The sequence below is a fragment of the Physeter macrocephalus genome, chromosome 1 (assembly GCF_002837175.3).
Source record: "Physeter macrocephalus isolate SW-GA chromosome 1, ASM283717v5, whole genome shotgun sequence".
Classification (NCBI taxonomy): domain Eukaryota; kingdom Metazoa; phylum Chordata; class Mammalia; order Artiodactyla; family Physeteridae; genus Physeter; species Physeter macrocephalus.
The window spans coordinates 121,070,011-121,088,455 of record NC_041214.2 but is presented as its reverse complement, the minus strand read 5'-3'; the positions used below and the strand labels follow the sequence as shown (position 1 = coordinate 121,088,455).

The 18,445-nt window shown below is 39.0% G+C and overlaps 2 protein-coding genes across 3 annotated transcripts in view; one reads left to right on the top strand and one right to left on the bottom strand.

The window, feature by feature from the left end:
• Positions 1 to 3,748: 3,748 nt before the first annotated feature.
• On the bottom strand, positions 3,749 to 8,796 carry LOC129392343 (uncharacterized). Of its 2 annotated transcripts, none has more exons than XR_008618114.1 (3): positions 8,729 to 8,796; positions 5,037 to 5,193; positions 3,749 to 4,552 (listed from the first exon to the last, which is right to left on the bottom strand). XR_008618114.1 is itself a non-coding variant. In XM_055086748.1 (3 exons), exons 1-3 carry the CDS (start codon positions 8,490 to 8,492, stop codon positions 4,252 to 4,254), a joined length of 612 nt encoding a protein of 203 aa, XP_054942723.1. In that variant the 5' UTR covers positions 8,493 to 8,517; the 3' UTR covers positions 3,749 to 4,251. The 2 variants fall into 2 exon arrangements, 1 of the variants encoding a protein (XP_054942723.1); XM_055086748.1 differs by lacking the exon at positions 8,729 to 8,796 and adding an exon at positions 8,339 to 8,517.
• A 67-nt stretch (positions 8,797 to 8,863) lies between these two features.
• The window catches only part of CHMP2B (charged multivesicular body protein 2B), a 29,541-nt gene continuing 19,959 nt past the window's right edge, over positions 8,864 to 18,445 (top strand). The window contains exon 1 of the mRNA XM_007102965.4: positions 8,864 to 9,140. Coding sequence (XP_007103027.1) covers positions 9,107 to 9,140 — 34 coding nt within the window. The 5' untranslated portion in view covers positions 8,864 to 9,106. The remainder of the gene's footprint in view (positions 9,141 to 18,445) is intronic.

Genomic DNA, 18,445 nt, shown 5'->3' with positions numbered 1-18,445 from the left:
CGCAGGCTCAGCGGCCATGGCTCACGGGCCCAGCCGCTCCGCGGCATGTGGGATCTTCCCGGACCGGGGCACGAACCCGTGTCCCCTGCATCAGCAGGCGGACTCTCAACCACTGCGCCACCAGGGAAGCCCTTCGTAATTTTAATTGAGGTAAAATGTCCGCCCTTTTGTGCCTTTTGCTTCTTCCATGCAGAATGTGTCCCACAGAAATACTAGTACTTTCTCCCAATCTCTATTTCACCACCCTAACCTGGATAACCTTACACTGGGTTTGAGGGAACTGTGAGACTTAAGAACTGTTTCTGATGGCTTAGAAATTAAAAGATGAGCTGGGTACATGTGTACATCCTGACTTGTTCATGGGAATTGCCTTCATCATGTTCTAATTTCTTTAGCAGATTGTAGATAGGGCTTCAGAAATTCCCATTTCAATAATCACAATCCCATTTCAGCATCATTCCTTTCAGGGACTGATCGATCTCAAATTTGACATTTATGCTTCTGATCTAAAATAATTTTCTGTCTTCATTAAAATCAGAATTTACTTATAAAAATATTTATGAGGGCTCTCCTGAATCTCAGTTTTGAATGGCAGAAATAATTTGCTGAAAGAAAAAATTCCTAGCTCAAATGTACCTAAGAGAATGGGGAGTTTATCCAAAGGGCTGTTCTCTCATATTTACACAACCTGTTTCAATGAGCTACATGCATTATATCCTGGGCACTGAAAGTGGTGGGAACATTCTGTTATTTCTTCATAAGCCAAAATGTGTAAATGTATCAACAATGCCTGCAGATTTCTCAGAGACTGCCTTCCAGATTGTCTCTTTATTCTTCTTCTTTATTCACTGCTTCTTTATTAAGACAGATCTATAGGACAGGACAAGCATTGACTTGAGACCCGAGTCATTGGGGTTCCTTGTAGAACTCCCACTGACCAACAGTGAGCTTCAGCAATTCTTCGTTATGGGGTCCTGATATCTATTTGTAAAATGAAGAGCTTGTAATGGATGACTTTTAAGATCCCTCTCACCTCTAAAATTCTAGCATAAGTGAATGAACAAATGAAGAAATAAATGACTGAATAAATTATTGAGCATTCTGGTCTAGTTCTACCTAATTTGTCTTTCTTACAATAAAATTGAGTGGCATTACTCCAATATGCATTTTTGAAATGTATTTAAATTATATGCTGAATGTTGATTGAATATTGTTGACTTGATGTAATAAATGTTTATTGAAACCTTTTTTGCCAGACATATGTGGAAGATAAAAGAAAAAGGCAGCCAGTCATTTAACTATTTAAATATGTTGATTGTCAACACTATGAATGCAGCGTGAGACCAAAATTAAATATCAATTAAATAAAATTTGATTAAAAACAAATGCACTATATCCATAATGAAGAATTTGGAACAAAGTATCAAACCAAGTCTGTTCCAATGAAAAATCCCATGTCAGGATTTGTCCAAATGTCTTTTACTCCCTTTCCTAGAAATCTGCTAGTCAATGTGAGAAAGCACCAAGAATACTCCCACCAATATATACATATGCTGTGTTGTGCTAGGGGGCACAAATCCTGTCTTGATTTACTCATGTGCAACTCCATTAACACTGTGAGAAATTCAGGGTAAAGTTTAGTTTATTTTTCAAAAAGGATCATGTTGTTACATATTCTAAATAACATATGAACTCTTTTGACTATAAAACCAATGATGTGCAGCCATACACATTTAGGCTACTCATTTAGCATTTCATTGACTAAATGTCTGACTTGTTTGACTCATTCTTTATGGCAGATATTTTTAAAAGCAAGATATGACAAAGAGAAAAATGAGGTGAATTTCTAGAACCATAAAAGCATGGAGGCAGAAATTATAGGAAAAATTTGAAATTTTAATGCCAAACATGGCATTAGGAATACAGGAAGCCCCTAAAAAAAATTTTTAATGCTACATAAGTTGACATTTTATTTTACCATAGCATTATTAAATATAAGGCAGAATGTATTGTATAAGGTAGTTAGTGAAATAGCAAAACAGCTTATGGTCTGCTCAAATTTGAACCTAAGTGAAACAAGAAACAAAAAAGGGGTTATCCACATTAATCCTTGGGTTATTTATTGACTCAGAACCAGGCTGTCTAGATCTATGTTGTTTATGGGGATGGATAATGTTGGCTGCTTTCAGATATATATAAAGCCTCGAAACTGAGTATGTCAAGTTAATACAAATGTGCTAAATACACATTATGTCCCTTTGGCATTAAAAATACAGAAACATGGGCTTCCCTGGTGGCGCAGTGGTTGAGAATCCGCCTGCCGATGCAGGGGACACGGGTTCGTGCCCCAGTCCGGGAAGATCCCACATGCCGCGGAGCGGCTGGGCCCCGGTCCGGGAGGATCCCACATGCAGCGGAGCGGCTGGGCCCGTGAGCCATGGCCGCTGAGCCTGCGCGTCCGGAGCCTGTGCCCTGCAAAGGGGGAGGCCACAAAAGTGAGAGGCCCGTGTACCACTAAAAAAAAAAAAAAAAAAAAAAAAAAAAAAAAAAAAAAATACAGAAACATAGGTAATAAAAGATGCTACTGCATTATTAAGTTTTGACTAACTATTGATATATTTATATTCCAACAGGAAATGATTGAAGCATATGACAAGATAGTCTCTCTGAATCCAAGGAGCTTAGGATGGGATGCTGGGGAGAAAAGATGAACACAAACAAACCTGTAATGGATCCTCCCAATATAATAAATACCAATGTTAGACACATATTCCTATAACAAGTCAACTTCTGTAAATATAATAGAATCAAGGACAAGAAAAAGATTTTTTTTAATTAAGGAGAAGGAAATTGGCTAATTGGGGGATAAGTGAGGTGGAGTGACTGATAGAGTGAAGGTAACCAGGATCAGAATCAGAAAACACAAATCGAAGATTTATATTTTCTCTATTACAGATTAGTGAATTTCAGAGTGAAGTGATTACTCTTGAGGAAACATGGAAAGGTAAGATCTAGGAACATTAACACAGAGACCTAATATCTTATAGTGCTTAATATGTGTTAGGCACTACTCTGAGTATTTACATATATTAGCTCATTTAATTCTTTCAACAGCCATTTGAAGGTAGTACTAATATTATCCCTATTTTACATGTGATGAAATGGACATGGAGAGGTTCAATGACTTGCCCCATGTCTGATAGCTAGAAAGTAGCTGAGCTGGTTATAGACCTGGGCAGTCTATGTCCAAAGTCAGCACTCTCAACTGTGATGTTGTATAACAGCCAAACGAGTAAAAGAGGGTGTCCATTAAAATTATAGCCTATGACAGCAAAAGACTGGAGAATGGCAAATATTCTGGCTCTCAAAGAGGAAACTATGTTATAAAATACTTCAGAAAACACTCTTAAATAGATTATTAAATTTTGTTTTATTAATACTCAAAAAACAAATTGTTGATCATGTGGAGTGAATGTTGTTTCCTCTGGAATAAATTACGTGAAACTCAACTCATCTTTTTTATCTTTATGGTTGTTATAACTGAAAAAATGTGATATAACAGGCATATTGTACCTTGATATCAGCAGAAGTTTTCCTGTCTTAATAAAGATTACAAAAATCTTCAAAATGATCTTAAAAATGAAAATTAAATAAAATCTTGATGATTTTGTATAAATAGATTCATAGATAGCTACAATGCCTCAAAAGTACTTATAAATGAATCAATACAAAGATGAATGGATGTCTCTAGTGACGCATGAAAACTTTTGTATTTGGGTTAATATTATCCATAATCAAGAATAGGATGAGTGGACTGAGTAGGAATTTATATTTTTAAAAAATGCTAAAAGTTTTACTTGACTAAAAGTTTGACGCATTTCAAAGAACATGATAGTCAAAAATGGTAATGCAGTCGAAGAGAGTGCTATCAGAAATTCCATGTACAGAAAAAGCGAGGTAATAGATGGCATAATTTTAGGATCACATGTAAACAATTACGTTCCATGTGAGTGACTCATAATGAAGGGAAATATTTAGGAGGGCAACCTGGATGGTAAAATTTTGAACATATAATGAATGAATAACAGAAGTTCAATCTGTAAAATGGGTGTGTGTGTGTGTGTGTGTGTGTGTGTGTGTGTGTATGTACGCATTCACATATGTATGTGTGGCCCAGACATAAGTATTGAGATTATGTTGATCTCTTTCTGAGAAACAGATGAGCATCATCAGGATGCTCTGATTCACATTTTAACAGGACCATTCTGTCTCTATATTGTGACAAAAGAAGAGTGAGGTAATGATGGAAACAGAAAAGTAACATAGATCAGCGGTCTCCAACCTTTTTGACGCCAGGGATCGGTTTTGTGGGAGACAATTTTTCCATGGACGGGGGCGGGGGGGGATGGTTCGGGATCGCGATGGGGGAGCGGCAGATGAAGCTTTGCTTGCTCGCCAGCTGCTCATCTCCTCCTGCTGTGTGGCCTGGTTCCTAACAGGCTGTGGACTGGTACCCCAGGGGTTGGGGAACACCGACATAGATGGTAATGATCTAGAAGAAAGATGAAGGTTACCTGGATTGGGATGATTCAGAATGGTAAAATGCTATTTTTTTTTAAACAACTTTATTGGAGTATAATTGCTTTACAATGGTGTGTTAGTTTCTGCTGTATAACAAAGTGAATCAGCTATACATATACATTTATCCCCATATCCCCTCCCTCTTGCATCTCGCTCACACCCTCCCTATCCCACCCCTCTAAGTGGATGCAAAGCACTGAGCTGATCTCCCTGTGCTATGCGGCTGCTTCCACTAGCTATCTATTTTACATTTGGTAGTATATATAAGTCCATGCTACTCTCTCACTACTTCGTCCCAGCTTACCCTTCCCCCTGCCCTTGTCCTCAAGTCCATTTTCTACGTCAGTGTCTTTATTCCTGTCCTGCCCCTAGGTTCTTCAGAACCTTTTTTTTTTTTTTTAGATTCCATATATCTGTGTTAGCATACGGTATTTGTTTTTCTCTTTCTGACTTACTTCTCTCTGTATGACAGTCTCAGGTCCATCCACCTCACTACAAATAACTCAATTTCGTTTCTTTTTATGGCTGAGTAGTATTCCATTGTATAAATGTGCCACATCTTCTTTATCCATTCATCTGTCAATGGACACACAGGTTGCTTCCATGTCCTGGCTATTATAAATAGAGCTGCAATGAACATTGTGGTACATGACTCTTTTTGAATTATGGTTTTCTCAGGGTATATGCCCAGTAGTGGGATTGCTGGGTCATATGGTTGTTCTATTTTTAGTTTTTTGAGGAACCTCCACAGTGGCTGTATCAATTACATTCCCAACAACAGTGCAAGAGGGTTCCCTTTTCTTCACACCCTCTCCAGCATAAAAAGCTATATTGTTTTGGCTTATCATATCTTTAAAGGTGAAGCCAATAAGATTTGATGGTATTACCAGTAGGATATAGGACACCATACGCCAAGACATTTGGCCTGAGCTATATTTTATTCATAATAAAATTCCAAAATTTAACGGAACCTTAGAAACCTTCTAATCAAACCTTTGATTCTTCAAAGGAATTCTTTGTACAATAACCTGCTCCTGCTTTAACACTTCTGTGACAAGTAACTCACTATCTCACATGGCACCCATCCTATTTTAGAGAAGCTCTGCTTTTAAAAGCTCTTTTTCTTATACTGAGCTAAAGCCTGTTCCTCTGTGATGGACAAGTGTGCTATTATGATTTATAAAAAAGAAATATATATTTGGTCTTCCTCCTCATTTCTCGCACAAAGCTTCTAAAACTCTTGGGAATTCATAAGTGATAAGCAATAAATGTATGCTGACATTCATAACAAACACCTTTCAAACACACCTGAGTTTATGTTAATAAGGTGATCTTGGAAAGCCTCTAGGGATGGGGGCTGGTCATGAAGGGAAACAACCATGTGAATAAAGGGTTGGAGCTTCCAGTCTCTTTCCTCCAACCTCTGGAGAGGGGAAAGGGGCTAGAGATTGAGTTCAGTCACCATGGGTCAATGATTTAATCAACCATGCCTATGTAAGGAAGGATCCATAAAAACCCAAAAGGCCTGGGTTTAGGGAGCTTCCAGGTTGGTGAACAAGAACATATCCACATGCCACTGTGCCTGGGTCCCAAACTCCATGGAGACAAAAGAACCTGCATTCAGGACCTGGCCCTATGTATCTCTTCATCTGGCTGTGGATTCCTTTAATATCCTTTGTCATAAACTGGTAGTCTAGTGAATAAACTGGTTTCCTGAGTTCTGTGAGATAATCTAACAAATTAATTAAACCCACGGAGGGGGGGTCATAGGAACCTGTGATTTATGGATGGTCAGAAGCACAGATAACAACCTGGACTTGCGACTGGCACCTGAAGTGAGGATGATCTTTTGGGACTGTGGATCTGATGCTGTATCTCTGAGTAGATGGTGTCGGAATTAGTTGAGTCATAGGACACCCAGCTGGTGTTGGAGAATGGCTTCGTGTGGGAAAAAATCCCACATATCGGAATTCGTGTCAGAGAGTAACAAGTAAGTGATAAAAGATGAAAAACCTGGTAGGAAGGTGGGTAAGAGAAAATGATGGAGGGACTGTATTTGTTTCTTCACACAAAATATGGTATGTGTCATTAGGTATATAACAAATATATTTTTCACTGCCTGAGCAGTTTGGAAGAATATTATTGGGTCATAATGACCATAGGATATTAGTTCATTATTTCTTAATGAGGTTTAAAAAGAATAACATGAAAACATCTTCTCTATCCACTATGTTTATATATATGTCTTGTTGATTCAGTGAGTTTGTATGCGATGATGGTGGTTTTGAACAAATGAAAAATACCATTGTATTCTAATTTATGGCACCTTGGTGTCCTAAGTCTCAGTTATATTTAAGTGCACATGCCCTTCAGTCAGCAGTGATCTACAAAATGTAAACCAGTAGTTTGGCCAGCAACTAATCAGAATGGATGCCAGTTTGCTTATCAGCTGCATATCAGCCTGCTTCAAACCAGGGGAGAATTAAACTATTTGAGTGCTGAGCTTAAATACTGCATATTTCGATTTTGTCTTTATTGCAATGAGGAAGCCCTGTCTTTAGCTCCTGCTGTGCACTTTTGGAGGGTCTTCCATATGGTTGCTAAGTACTTTGGCATTTTCCCAACTGTTACAGTTGGGTCAGTGGGGGGGATTGTGTGGGAGTAATAAAACAAGGGTGACTGCAGCAGAGAGGAATACGATCACTAGACACATAACAGCTTATTGCCTCTCAGGCACTCAAGCACAGCTCAATGCTATTCATTACAACAGGCAGCCGGGGCAAACCGCCTTTCTGCTATAGAGCTTACCCCAAGAAAAGCCAGGACTTGGGGGCAGAGGCTGTTTCCTGCTTATGGGTTTTTTTTTTTTCCTGTTTCCTTACTTCTTCACTTTCCCACAATATCTCAAATAACTTGAGAAGGAGTAAGATAATTATACCTTGCATACTACTATGATATTCTGAGAAAGTTTTCATGAGCAGACTCTTAGCTACATTTTATAGCTAAATTTTAGCAGCAACAGCGGGATGATCAGTGGCCCTGAGGGCTTTGATGTCTCAAGAGGGGGAAAAATGGGGAAGGAAAGTCTGACTACCCCAAATACTTAAAAATCCTTGAGACATGATTCTTAAAGCCGGAGGTGACTGATCATACTGATAATATTATTGAGGCGTCTTCCTATCATACATCACATCTTTGTAAAAAAGGTACTATGATTTTCATCCTGTGGAAGGCAGTGCCGCTTAAAGCACTAATAGATTGGGAGAAAAAAGTTCAAAGCAAAATTAAGATTCCAAATAGCAAAATAATATATTAAACAGAGATGTGTAAACACAGAAAGAGAGACACACACACTCACAAAATGAACGATGAACTCAAGGTCTTGCTCCAAAGACAGTATTTCCCATATTTACGCTTATACACAGGATTCTTGAAATAATTCATTATGCTTTTCCTTTTACATAATATGGAGCTTTTTTCCACAGTGAATACCAATGTACAGGTATGTAGCATTCTAACAGGTTCACAGTGTAGCCATAAATTTTTCTTGAGCAATTACAAGAAATTGAGATATTAAAGAAATAGAGTTGGAGACATTTAAACCGGTATACAACAAATATGTATGGATTTCTTTTTTCATGTTTCCAGCCAAGAACATTAAATAAAAAATGTTGCCTTAAGGAAGCTTCTCCCCATATTCCCTTCTTCCCCCCACCCCACTCCCAAGCCTAGAAACCTGATCCCCGGAGACCCACACCTGGTGGTCGTTGCCTCGGGCTCAGGACCGCAGTGAGCGCCTCGGGTCCGGCAGGGGGCTGCGTGGGTGGTGTCAGAGAGACAGCTGAGCGAGTCAGGGCCCAAAAGAGCGTGAACTCCCGAGACAAATACCACCGGGGCTCGGACCCCAGCATTAACAACAGCCCCTGCACTTATGAATGCCTTGATACAGACAGCAAGGGGATGGTCGTAAATCAACTGGTTCCAGGACGACCCACGCTTGTCCTAGGATTCTGGGGACCCCCCTACTTCCAGCTTCTCCGGGGCAAGAAGAGCGCTAAGTAAGGCTCATTTCTGTCAGCATTCAGCACGGAACCCGCACCTAGAAGCCACCTGACACCGCCCGCAGTCTCCCACGCACTGCTACCACCTCAAGCCTCGCATGATTCGCCACACCGGGACGCTGAAAGCGGGAGAGCGGGCAGCAGCTGAAGTGAGGGCAGCGGCTGCAGCTTCAGGCGCCGCAGTACGCAGGCGCGCGCGCAGATCGCGCAGGCGCTGCCTGGAAGTGACTTCTCCAAAAAGTGTCTTAGTTCGCGGTCACCTGAGCTGAGGGCAACTCCGCCGCGGCAGGGTTCGTGGATACCCGCCCTCCGCGGGTCCTGCCTGGAGACCCCGCCCTCTTCTCTTGCCAATCCGCTCCGCCATCCCGAGCCCTCCAAAGGCCTGTCCTTTCCCTCCGGTCCTTTCCCAGTCGCGGGCCGGACCGGGCCGAGCCGGGCTGCCCGGGCGCTGTCCCTCCCTGACCATGGCGTCCCTCTTCAAGAAGAAAACCGTGGATGGTGAGTTCCAGGCCGGGCCGAAGGGGCCCAGCTCTGTCTTTCCCCGGCGTATTTTGGGGGCTTCCGGCCGCGATTCTTGTTGCTGTTCCTGGGGGCGGGGCTGGATCAAGTGGCCCCACAGGTGACCCCTTGACCTACCTCGTGCGTCACTTTTCTGTTTCCCTATCTCTTCTGACTCGCCCCACCTCAACCTCACCTGGGCAGTCTGGCTTCCTTTCTCTGATAATAGTCTTTAACAGCCCCGTCCCCAGGTTTCTCCTTTAGCGGGATCCTGAGCATCCAAGGAGGCAGGATGCGGCTGGCCTTTGAGTGTCATTAGACTTGGTGATTTGATAAATTTCTTATTGGTTTCCCCTGCTTGGTTTACCGCTCTTTCAGTTTGGAGCCGTACTACTTCTGGACATCCAAACCGGAAACCTGTGTTGACGTGGGGGAGGGTGTAATAGGCTACTGTTACAAAATGAACTTGGGTACGGGCCGGTCTTGCCCTAGGAACACCCCATCAATAGAGACGTGAAAAAAATGTTTCTTGACTGACACTGGTAGAAAAATTAAAGAAATCCAGGGGACGTGCCTGGATTTAGTTTTCATAGTAGATTTTTCTCCCTTATGATTATCTTTTGCTATCTAAAGAGATATGGTATGTATTATCTGCATAGAAGTTTACATTTTAAGATACTTGCATTGCTTCAGACATTTAGCTCAATGTCATGTTAAGGGGAAAAAAGTGAATGTACAGGAATATACAAATCGGTATTTATAAGGAATGACTATAATATGTTTATATAACTGTTTAATTAGTCTTGATACTTTCATTGACTCTACTAGGAATCAAATTCATTCAAGTTATTTAAAAATCGTGTTTCACATTACATGTTGAATCTAGGTTGTTGCTGGTTCAGTCGAAGAATCACTTCTTTGTAAGGGTCTAACTCTGCCACAAAAGGAGCAGTGGTAGCTAGACAGTGATTGGTACAAACAGGGTGCTCAGTCCAGACCTGGGGTAACTCCTTCATTCCTTTGTAGTGACTTTTCCAATGCCAGCACAATTATTTTGTGGAGGATGACAAAAACATCATCTTTACCCTGCCACACTACCCTTTACTTCAACACATAATGTCATTTTACCCCTAATTTATCACAGAGCATAATAATATTTTTGCTTATTCTGAGTGGGTGAAATTGACCTTTTATTAACTGAGAAATACCACTTACAATACCTGAAATAACTACCAAGTTGGGATAGTAAGTAATACAATTATGTGAAATGAGTTTTATGTGTTTTACCTGAGAATCCTATTTAATCTTTAACATGGCACTTTAATTTTTAGTGTTTCAGTACCAGTAATATGATTTTCAGTCATTGTATAGAACTCCAGGGGAAATAAAAGGTTCATTTTTTTTGTTTCAGTTTTATAGAGTGAGAATTTACTAAACAGAGGAAAAGGGTTGCATCTTTCTTACTGTGATGTTACAAATTAAATTTTAAAAATTAACATTAAAAGCCAAACACCCTAGCTTTAATTGCTTGATATCTGTCAAATATTTACAAAGACATGAATATCAGTTCTATATTTTCAGTGCTGTGCTTCCTGGTGCTTTTGGCAATCTAGTGACTATTGTACTTGAAGTATAGAGCAGAAAAAAAAAAGACAATGAGGATGTGCAGTGAGGGTGTTTAACTGTATATTTATTTGAAGTTGGGTTAATTCATCCAAGAAATAATGTTTTTGCTAAATAGACTTATTTGTGGGAAAAACATCCTAAGGACTTTTGGAAGGAACTATATTACTGTCTTAAAGATCTGTATATGAAATTTCTGAATATAAATTTGGCCACTATGTACATTTACTATAACTACCAACCTGCATACTTGATGTCTTCTTAAATTATCATGTCAATTCAGATCACTTAATGACATCTTAACTGTCGATCTGTACTTTCATTATTTTGATCTAGAAATTTACTGATGTTTTTATTCTTTGTTTTTTCAAAAATAAGGTGTTTTATTTAAAAGGTGACAGCATTCTTCTTAGCAATAATGAGGCTATATATTATGAAATTAAATGTATTCTTATGCATTTCTCCCAGATCCTTAGACTCGTTGATTATTGATCACAAGATCTTTTACTGTATGCTGTCTTTTTGTCTGTTTCAGCAGTAATGAAATTCTGATATAAAAGGAAAATATGTAACTGCTTATAGAGCTGGAGAATAATTGAATCTTTTTGTCTCTTTGGATTGGCTAGAAGAGTTGCATACTATATCATTAAAGAATACTGCACATGTAAATTAAAAAGGGAGACAACATTAGAACACTTATTACTATTCAGAGTTATGTTTAATTCATTTTTGACATAAAGATGAACAAGTCTCTGCAGTGTATACTTTGTTACAAAAATTAATGAGAATTGTACCTCAATGCTAAAGAAGAGATTCTTTTGAATTTGAAATTACAGTTGAGTACTTTTACTAATTTATAAGATATACACATATATATAAGGCATATATATGGCAAGGTGTTTATCTACAGTGTTTTTTTGTTTTTTGTTTTTCTTTTGTTTTTTTCCTAAGTGGACTAATGGTGACCTATTTATTGAAGCTAATTATGAACCTGTGAATCAGGATGCCATGAGGACTTGTCATGAATGCGCAACTAAATATGCCTCTTAAAAAGTGAAGTTCTTTAGGCACTATATACTTTTTGTCTGTTATCCTCAACAAAGACAAATTTGAGGTATTACTCTAAGCCAGCACTGTTAGCATTTTGTATCAGTATCTTATTTAATTCTTACAAAACCTATAAGTACTATTATTATCCCCACTTTATAGATGAGGAAACTGAGAGGCAAAGGACTAAGTAACTTGCCCACGATCACACAGCTACTAAATTAACTTGGGTACAGGCCAGTCTTGGGTACGGGCCTACAGCAGAGCCAGGACCTCATCTCTTTGGGTATTATCATTTTTATTTCTTCTTATTGGAGAGCCTGTGGCACAGTTTAATTTTGCTGTTCTTGCTAACTACATGGAATTCTCAGCTTTTGGTAGGTATCATGTACACCTACCTTTTGTCTGTGAGCCAGACTCTTTTCTCTCAGAATTAGTATTAGAACTTTAATTTCTAATGGTGGTAGAACTGGAAACAACCCTCCTTTTCCTGACTCTCCCTTAACCCAGCATTTTCTTAGGAAGTATTTTCCAGTGTCTTTTTGCTCTTCATCAAAACCTCTCGAAGGAGTGGTGATGTCTCCTATCTTCACTTCTTTACTTCTCTGATGCCCCCCATTGTACAGCAGTTTGTTTTACATCTCATGTAATGAATGAGATCTTGCTAAGATCATCAATGACTTCTAGATCACCAAATCCAGTGGTCATTTTTTAGTGATCGTCTCTTGGGCTTATGTTTTGCATTTGATTTTGACAATAATTTCTTCCTTGAAATTTTCTTTCAGCTCGTATGACATAACACTGTCTTAATTTTCCTCAAATTTTTCTGACCACTCTTTTTCTTTTTCCTTTTATGTTTTTCTTTCTTTTTTCCTTTCTTCCTTCCTTCCTTCTTTCCTCCCTCCTTTCCTCCTTTCTTCCTTTTCTCTCCTCCTTTCTTCCTTTCTTATATGAACCTGCCCTATAAATGTTAGTATTTTTCTTGGTTCCATCTTGAACTACCACTATTCTAATTGTACATTCTCTCCCTACATGATCTTATCTAAACTCTTATTATTTTAGATATAACCCAAGTGCTGATGGATCCCAATTGTGTATCTCTAGATATATTTTTCTGAGTTTCAGACCAATATATTCAATAGTTTGCTAAGTATCTCTGCCTTGATGTCCCAAATACCTCAAATTAAAACAGATCCCAAACAGAATTCATCACCATCTCCTTCAAGTCAGTTCCTTTACTGGGTTCTCCTCTTCTAGTGTTTGGCAGTTCTTGATTTTGCCCTCTACCTTCAGTTAATTACCAAGTCCTATTCCTTTTGCCTCTTGAATGTTTGGCACATATGATCTTCCTTGCTCTTATTCAGATCCCATTTATCTTACACTTTACTACATCACTTTTCTGTGTTTTTTTCCTGTAACTTCATAGGCTTTAAATCATTCATCTATTGGGTTGGCCAAAAGGTTTGTTTGTTTTTTTCTGTAAGATGGCTCTAGAAGCACTTAGTTGTCTTTAACTTCATTCAAAACAATTTTGTTATATTGTATGTAATGGCTGTCATATCAGCGTGCATTTAAAAAAAGACTTATCAAAATTGGTGAATTTTTGTGTAGCCATTTTAATATTGAAGATGGAAGAAAAAACAACATTTTCGGCATATTATGTTTTATTATTTCAAGAAAGGTAAAAACGCAACTGAAATGCAAAAAATGATTTGTGCAGCATATAGAGAAGGTGCTGTGACTGATCGAATGTGTCGAAAGTGGTTTGCGAAGTTTCCTGCCGGAGATTTCTTGCTGGACGATGCTCCACAGTCCGGTAGACCAGTTGAAGTTGATAGGGATCAAATCGAGACATTAATTGAGAACAATCAATGTTATACCACACGGGAGATAGCCAACATACTCAAAATATCCAAATCAAGCGTTGAAAATCCATTGCCCCATCTTGGTTATGTGAATCACTTTGATGTTTGGGTTCCACATAAGTTTAGTGAAAAAAAAGCTTCTTGACCGTATTTCTGCATGTGATTGTCTACTGGAACGGAAGAGATCGTGGGGCAAGCGAAATGAACCACCACCAACCACACCAAAGGTCAGTCTTCATCCAAAGAAGGTGATGTGTATATGGTGGGATTGGAAGGGAGTCCTCTGTTATGAGCTCTTTCCAGAAAACCAAACGATTAATTCCCACAAGTACTGCTCCCAGTTAGACTTAGCTGAAAGCAGCACTCGACGAAAAGCGTCCAGAATTAGTCAACAGAAAACGCATAATCTTCTATCAAGATAACGCTAGACTGCATGTTACTTTGATGACCAGGCAAGAACTGTTACAGCTTGGCTGGGAAGTTCTGATTCATCCGCTGTATTCACCAGACATTTCACCTTCGTATTTCCATTTATTTCGGTCTTTATAAAATTCTCTTAATGGAAAAAAATTCAATTCCCTAGATGACTGTAAAAGGCACCTGGAACAGTTCTTTTCTCAAAAAAATACCAAGTTTTGGGAAGATGGAATTATGAAGTTGCTGAAAAATGGCAGAAGGTAGTGGAACAAAATGGTGAATACATTGTTCAATAAAGTTCTCGGTGAAAATGAAAAATGTGTCTTTTATTTTTACTTGAAAACCAAAGGCACTTTTTGGCCAACTCAATACACAGTTGCCTGTGTGATTGATATATATGAAATCCAAATCTTACTATGCTACTCCTCAGTATAAATCCATTCATTGAGTCTCTAGCACTAAAAGGATCAAGTGAGTGCTCTTTAATAAGGTATGTATGGCCCTGCTTGATCTGGTCCTTGTCTTCCTTTCTAGCCATGTCATTTTACTCTCCAAGAACACTTCTCATATTCATCTGTATATTACCATACTCTTTCTCACTCTGACATATTTTAAATTATGATGACTTTATGCATAGAATTCTTTTTTTTTCTTCCTCTAGCTTACTTGAACTGTCTCAGGTTTTTTCTTTTTCTAGAAATTCTTCTTTGATGCCACCTCAGATTATGTTAAATGCCTCACTCCTTGTGTTCCCCCCATCTGCTTCCCGATTTGCATTCGCCAGAACCAAAGTAGATCCTCATGCACTTCCAAAGTTGGATTATGCTTTTTCTAAGTTTTTCCTTCATTCCACATTTGCAAGGTTGCAGAGAGTCTTCAGCATAAATGAAAATAACTGCAGCAGTTTAGAATTTAGAGAGTAAATTCCAAAATTGTAGCATTTACTAACCAAAAGTTGTGTTCCCAGTATCCAGAGCTTAATATAGTCTACATCCATATTATCGCCACGCACCTCGAACCTTAGTACAAGTTTAGAGATAATTTGAGGAATGTTACTGACAGTAGAGGAACAAAGATTCTTGGATTTTGCCTCATTGGAGTAGTATCCATGTATGCTAGTTTTCCAGAGTTCAGAACCTGTGAAGTTTTGACTAAGTTGGATAAATCTGTCAAGAGTCAGTTGTGATGCCACATTTTTTATAGCTCAAGAAGGAATAAAATTTACCATCTATATAAATTAGATCCCCTTCAGAAACATTCTGCTTTCTTCCAAGTAAAATACAAAATTCTTATGGTGCTACCTTCAGTAAGTACCCAGATCTTTCCTAGCGTGTTGTGTGTTCCCAGAGTGATTATTATTCTGAATACTTAAAAACAAATTACTTTGTTTGGTCCCTAAATTCTTGGCACACCAAACAAAAATAATTGAATAAGGGATTCAGGAGCACCATTCTCTCTTCTGAGCATTTTTCTGAGCAAAAATTCTCCATACTTTATTTATTTATTTGTTTATTTTTAGGAATGTAGACTATTCTCTTTATTTTGAACAATTTCAAATCTACAGAAAAGTTGAAGTGGCAGTATTCAATGGACACCCCTTTTCGCATTGCCTAAATGCACCAGTTATTAACATTATGCCACATTTGCTCTCTCTCTCCTTCCTCTATGTGTGTAGGTCTTTATATGTACTTACGTACACACATGTGGGTTCTTGTTGAATTATTTAGGGTAAGTTATAGACATAATGAAACTATCTCTGAATAGTCCACCAAATATTTCCCAAGAATAGGATGTTCACCTGTATAACCACAATGCCATTATGACTCTCAAAAAATTTAATAGTATACAATAACATTATTTAATATGGAATGAAATTCAAAATTTCCTCTATTGCCCCCCCCAATCCATTATTGCTGTTTTTGTTGTTATTGTTTGTGTGTGTGGGAGAGTGGTTACCTGGGTGATGAAAAAAGATTTCCCTACTTATGTGGCATTTGAGGGAAAAACAGAATGTTGAGAAGAAATAGTCATGTGATGATCTGGTACACGAGCCTCCTAGGCATAGAGAACAGCAAGACAGGAGGCCCTTTCAGAAGCCTAGGAACAGATATTTCTGTAGGAAAATATCTGTCCTCTGTATTTCTCCATCCCAAGCATGATACCAAAGACTGGTATTTCTTTTCATGCTACCATTTTCTACCTTCAAGTCCATCCATGTATCTGTGAGACTGTTCTTTCAAAGGATCATTCCCTCATTCCCTTACTTATCTAAGCTGAAAACTGCCCTTTGACAGTTTTCTGAAGCTGTTATTGATGATGATGCCAAAGGCTGTGTCTTTGAGAACCACATGAGACCCAAAGATCTGCCAACAGCTGACATCTCAAAACCTTCCTTCAGCTCTTGAAAACACTGATATTTTAATAATAATGAACAAATTCATTTCAGTGAGTTCCTCAGGGCTTGAGTGACTTTTGAGACTTTACTGGTGGGGGTAAAAACATTCCTTATTGCTTCCTTTTATCCTACCTTAGGGCTAGACTCCTATTCTCTTCTTAGTGTTCTACCTCTTCCTCCCAAGTGAGTCCTGCCGAGTTTTTCAACTTCAACCTGGTTCTTAAGTGGATCTATGTATAGAGTAAAGCTGTTGGCATGATTCTCTACTGTCCTTTCTGTTTCCTATAGTTTACTTATTTTTGTTCTTATTTTTTCTTTTTCATGTGTTTAAAACTGGTTAATTAAGCTGATACCTTTTCTCATATATCATGTCCAAAACCTGAGAAACAAGTTTGCTTTGCATATCAAATTCTGATTTCTCCTCACCCACTCTCTCATTGTCATTGTCCTTCTGCCTCTGAGTAAATTTGGTTTTTAGAGCCTGTATTTTCTGGTTACTGGCCTTTAGTATTTGTTTCTTACCCCTTAACCTTTAAGTTTGGAGCATTTTTGCAGTTTTTTTCTCCTCATCAACCTAAGAAAATGGTGTAGCCCCAAATGGCCAGGACCCCCATCCCCTTTATTGTTCATTGGTGAGCTCCACCACGACTGCTTTAGCTGAACTCACACTCCCAGCTCTTCTGTTCATAGCCATGATCAGGGTTTATGTAATATCCATCATCCCCCTATACCAGTGCCACAGTACCCACTATTTCCATTGATACTAGCTTGCAGAGCTTGCACATGAAATCTGAAGAGGAAGCTCACTTTCCTCTTGGATCTTGATCTCCAAAACCCAGTTAATGGAGATGGTAAAGCAGGATGTGGGAGCATTTTGTGCTCCTTTCTCAATCCATGTGATCATTAGATTCAGGATAATTGGTAGGCAATAAAGTTGCATAAATCAAAATGATTTTTCTCTGAAGAAATACATTTAAAAGCAGAAAAAATATATTAGATTAAAAAGTCCATCATGACCTTATAGTAAAGCGGCAAACCCAGTACATGGTACGCGGGTGCTGTCTAAGAGACCAGCTTGAATCCAGCTGAGTGGTACAGTCGGTGAGTTGTGCCTTAGCGCTCATGGGGCAGTAATCCTGAACTATCCTGAAAGCTTGAGACAGGCCCCCTCCCTTTTCTCAAAAGATAGGCACTTTAGAGGATATTACTCACAAATTAATGAATGTCTTGTGTTTGCAGTTGGTAACTACTTTTTGCTTTAATCCTCAGATGTGCAAATAGCATGTAAATGAGCAGGGTCTAGAAGGACAGCCATAATTCAAGTTGGGGCTTGGCCTCAAATCCCAGTACAGAATTCTAGTGAGCTAGACCACATGGGAGGCCCTTTTAGATTTTATTTTTTGGCTTTTTTCTTTCTTTTTTCTGTAAGCAGATAGGCCTTATTGGCTCAGAACCAAAGAGTACAGAATGAGCTTTTCTGTCTGTATCTTCTTAAGTCCAAAATTTACATCAGTGATCTTATCACTCTAATGTATACATGCATTCTTTTGTTCAGTAAAAAGAGCCTGAAAGGCTTGAGACAGGCTTTAGTGCCCAGAGTGGAGCGGGCCTGAGTGGCTTTTTCTCAGTGTTGTGCTGGGTGTGGGTGAGGAGAGGGTGGTGGGTGGGGGAGTTCCCAGACCCTTTGGACCTCACCAAATGGTAACAGAGAGCACACCACGGGCACTCCCATGTATTTTCGCAGTGCGCAAGTTCCCTATAGCCACCTGTTACGAAACGCTTCACAGCGCCCCACGAGGTAGAAGTGCTGGCATATGAGAGTTCAGGGAGTGCTCTTGACTAGAGGAGAAGACGGGATGGACAGGGAAGCACAGGATAGGCAGAGCCAAGCGCTCCATCTCTCCTAGGTCAGCAGTACTTGCACATATTTCTGTCATGGTCATAACTCAGAATGAAAA

Excerpts from the sequence above, each read along its gene's own strand:
- LOC129392343 (XM_055086748.1), bottom strand. The coding sequence starts at position 8,492 with ATGCTGGGGTCCGAGCCCCGGTGGTATTTGTCTCGGGAGTTCACGCTC. Across the intron at positions 5,194-8,338 it reads CCCGAGGCAACGACCACCAG|CCAGGACATGGAAGCAACCT; the intron begins GTGTGGGTCTCC and ends TATTTATAATAG. Across the intron at positions 4,553-5,036 it reads AGACTGTCATACAGAGAGAA|ATCATTACCATCTATGTCGG; the intron begins GTAAGTCAGAAA and ends TCTTTCTTCTAG.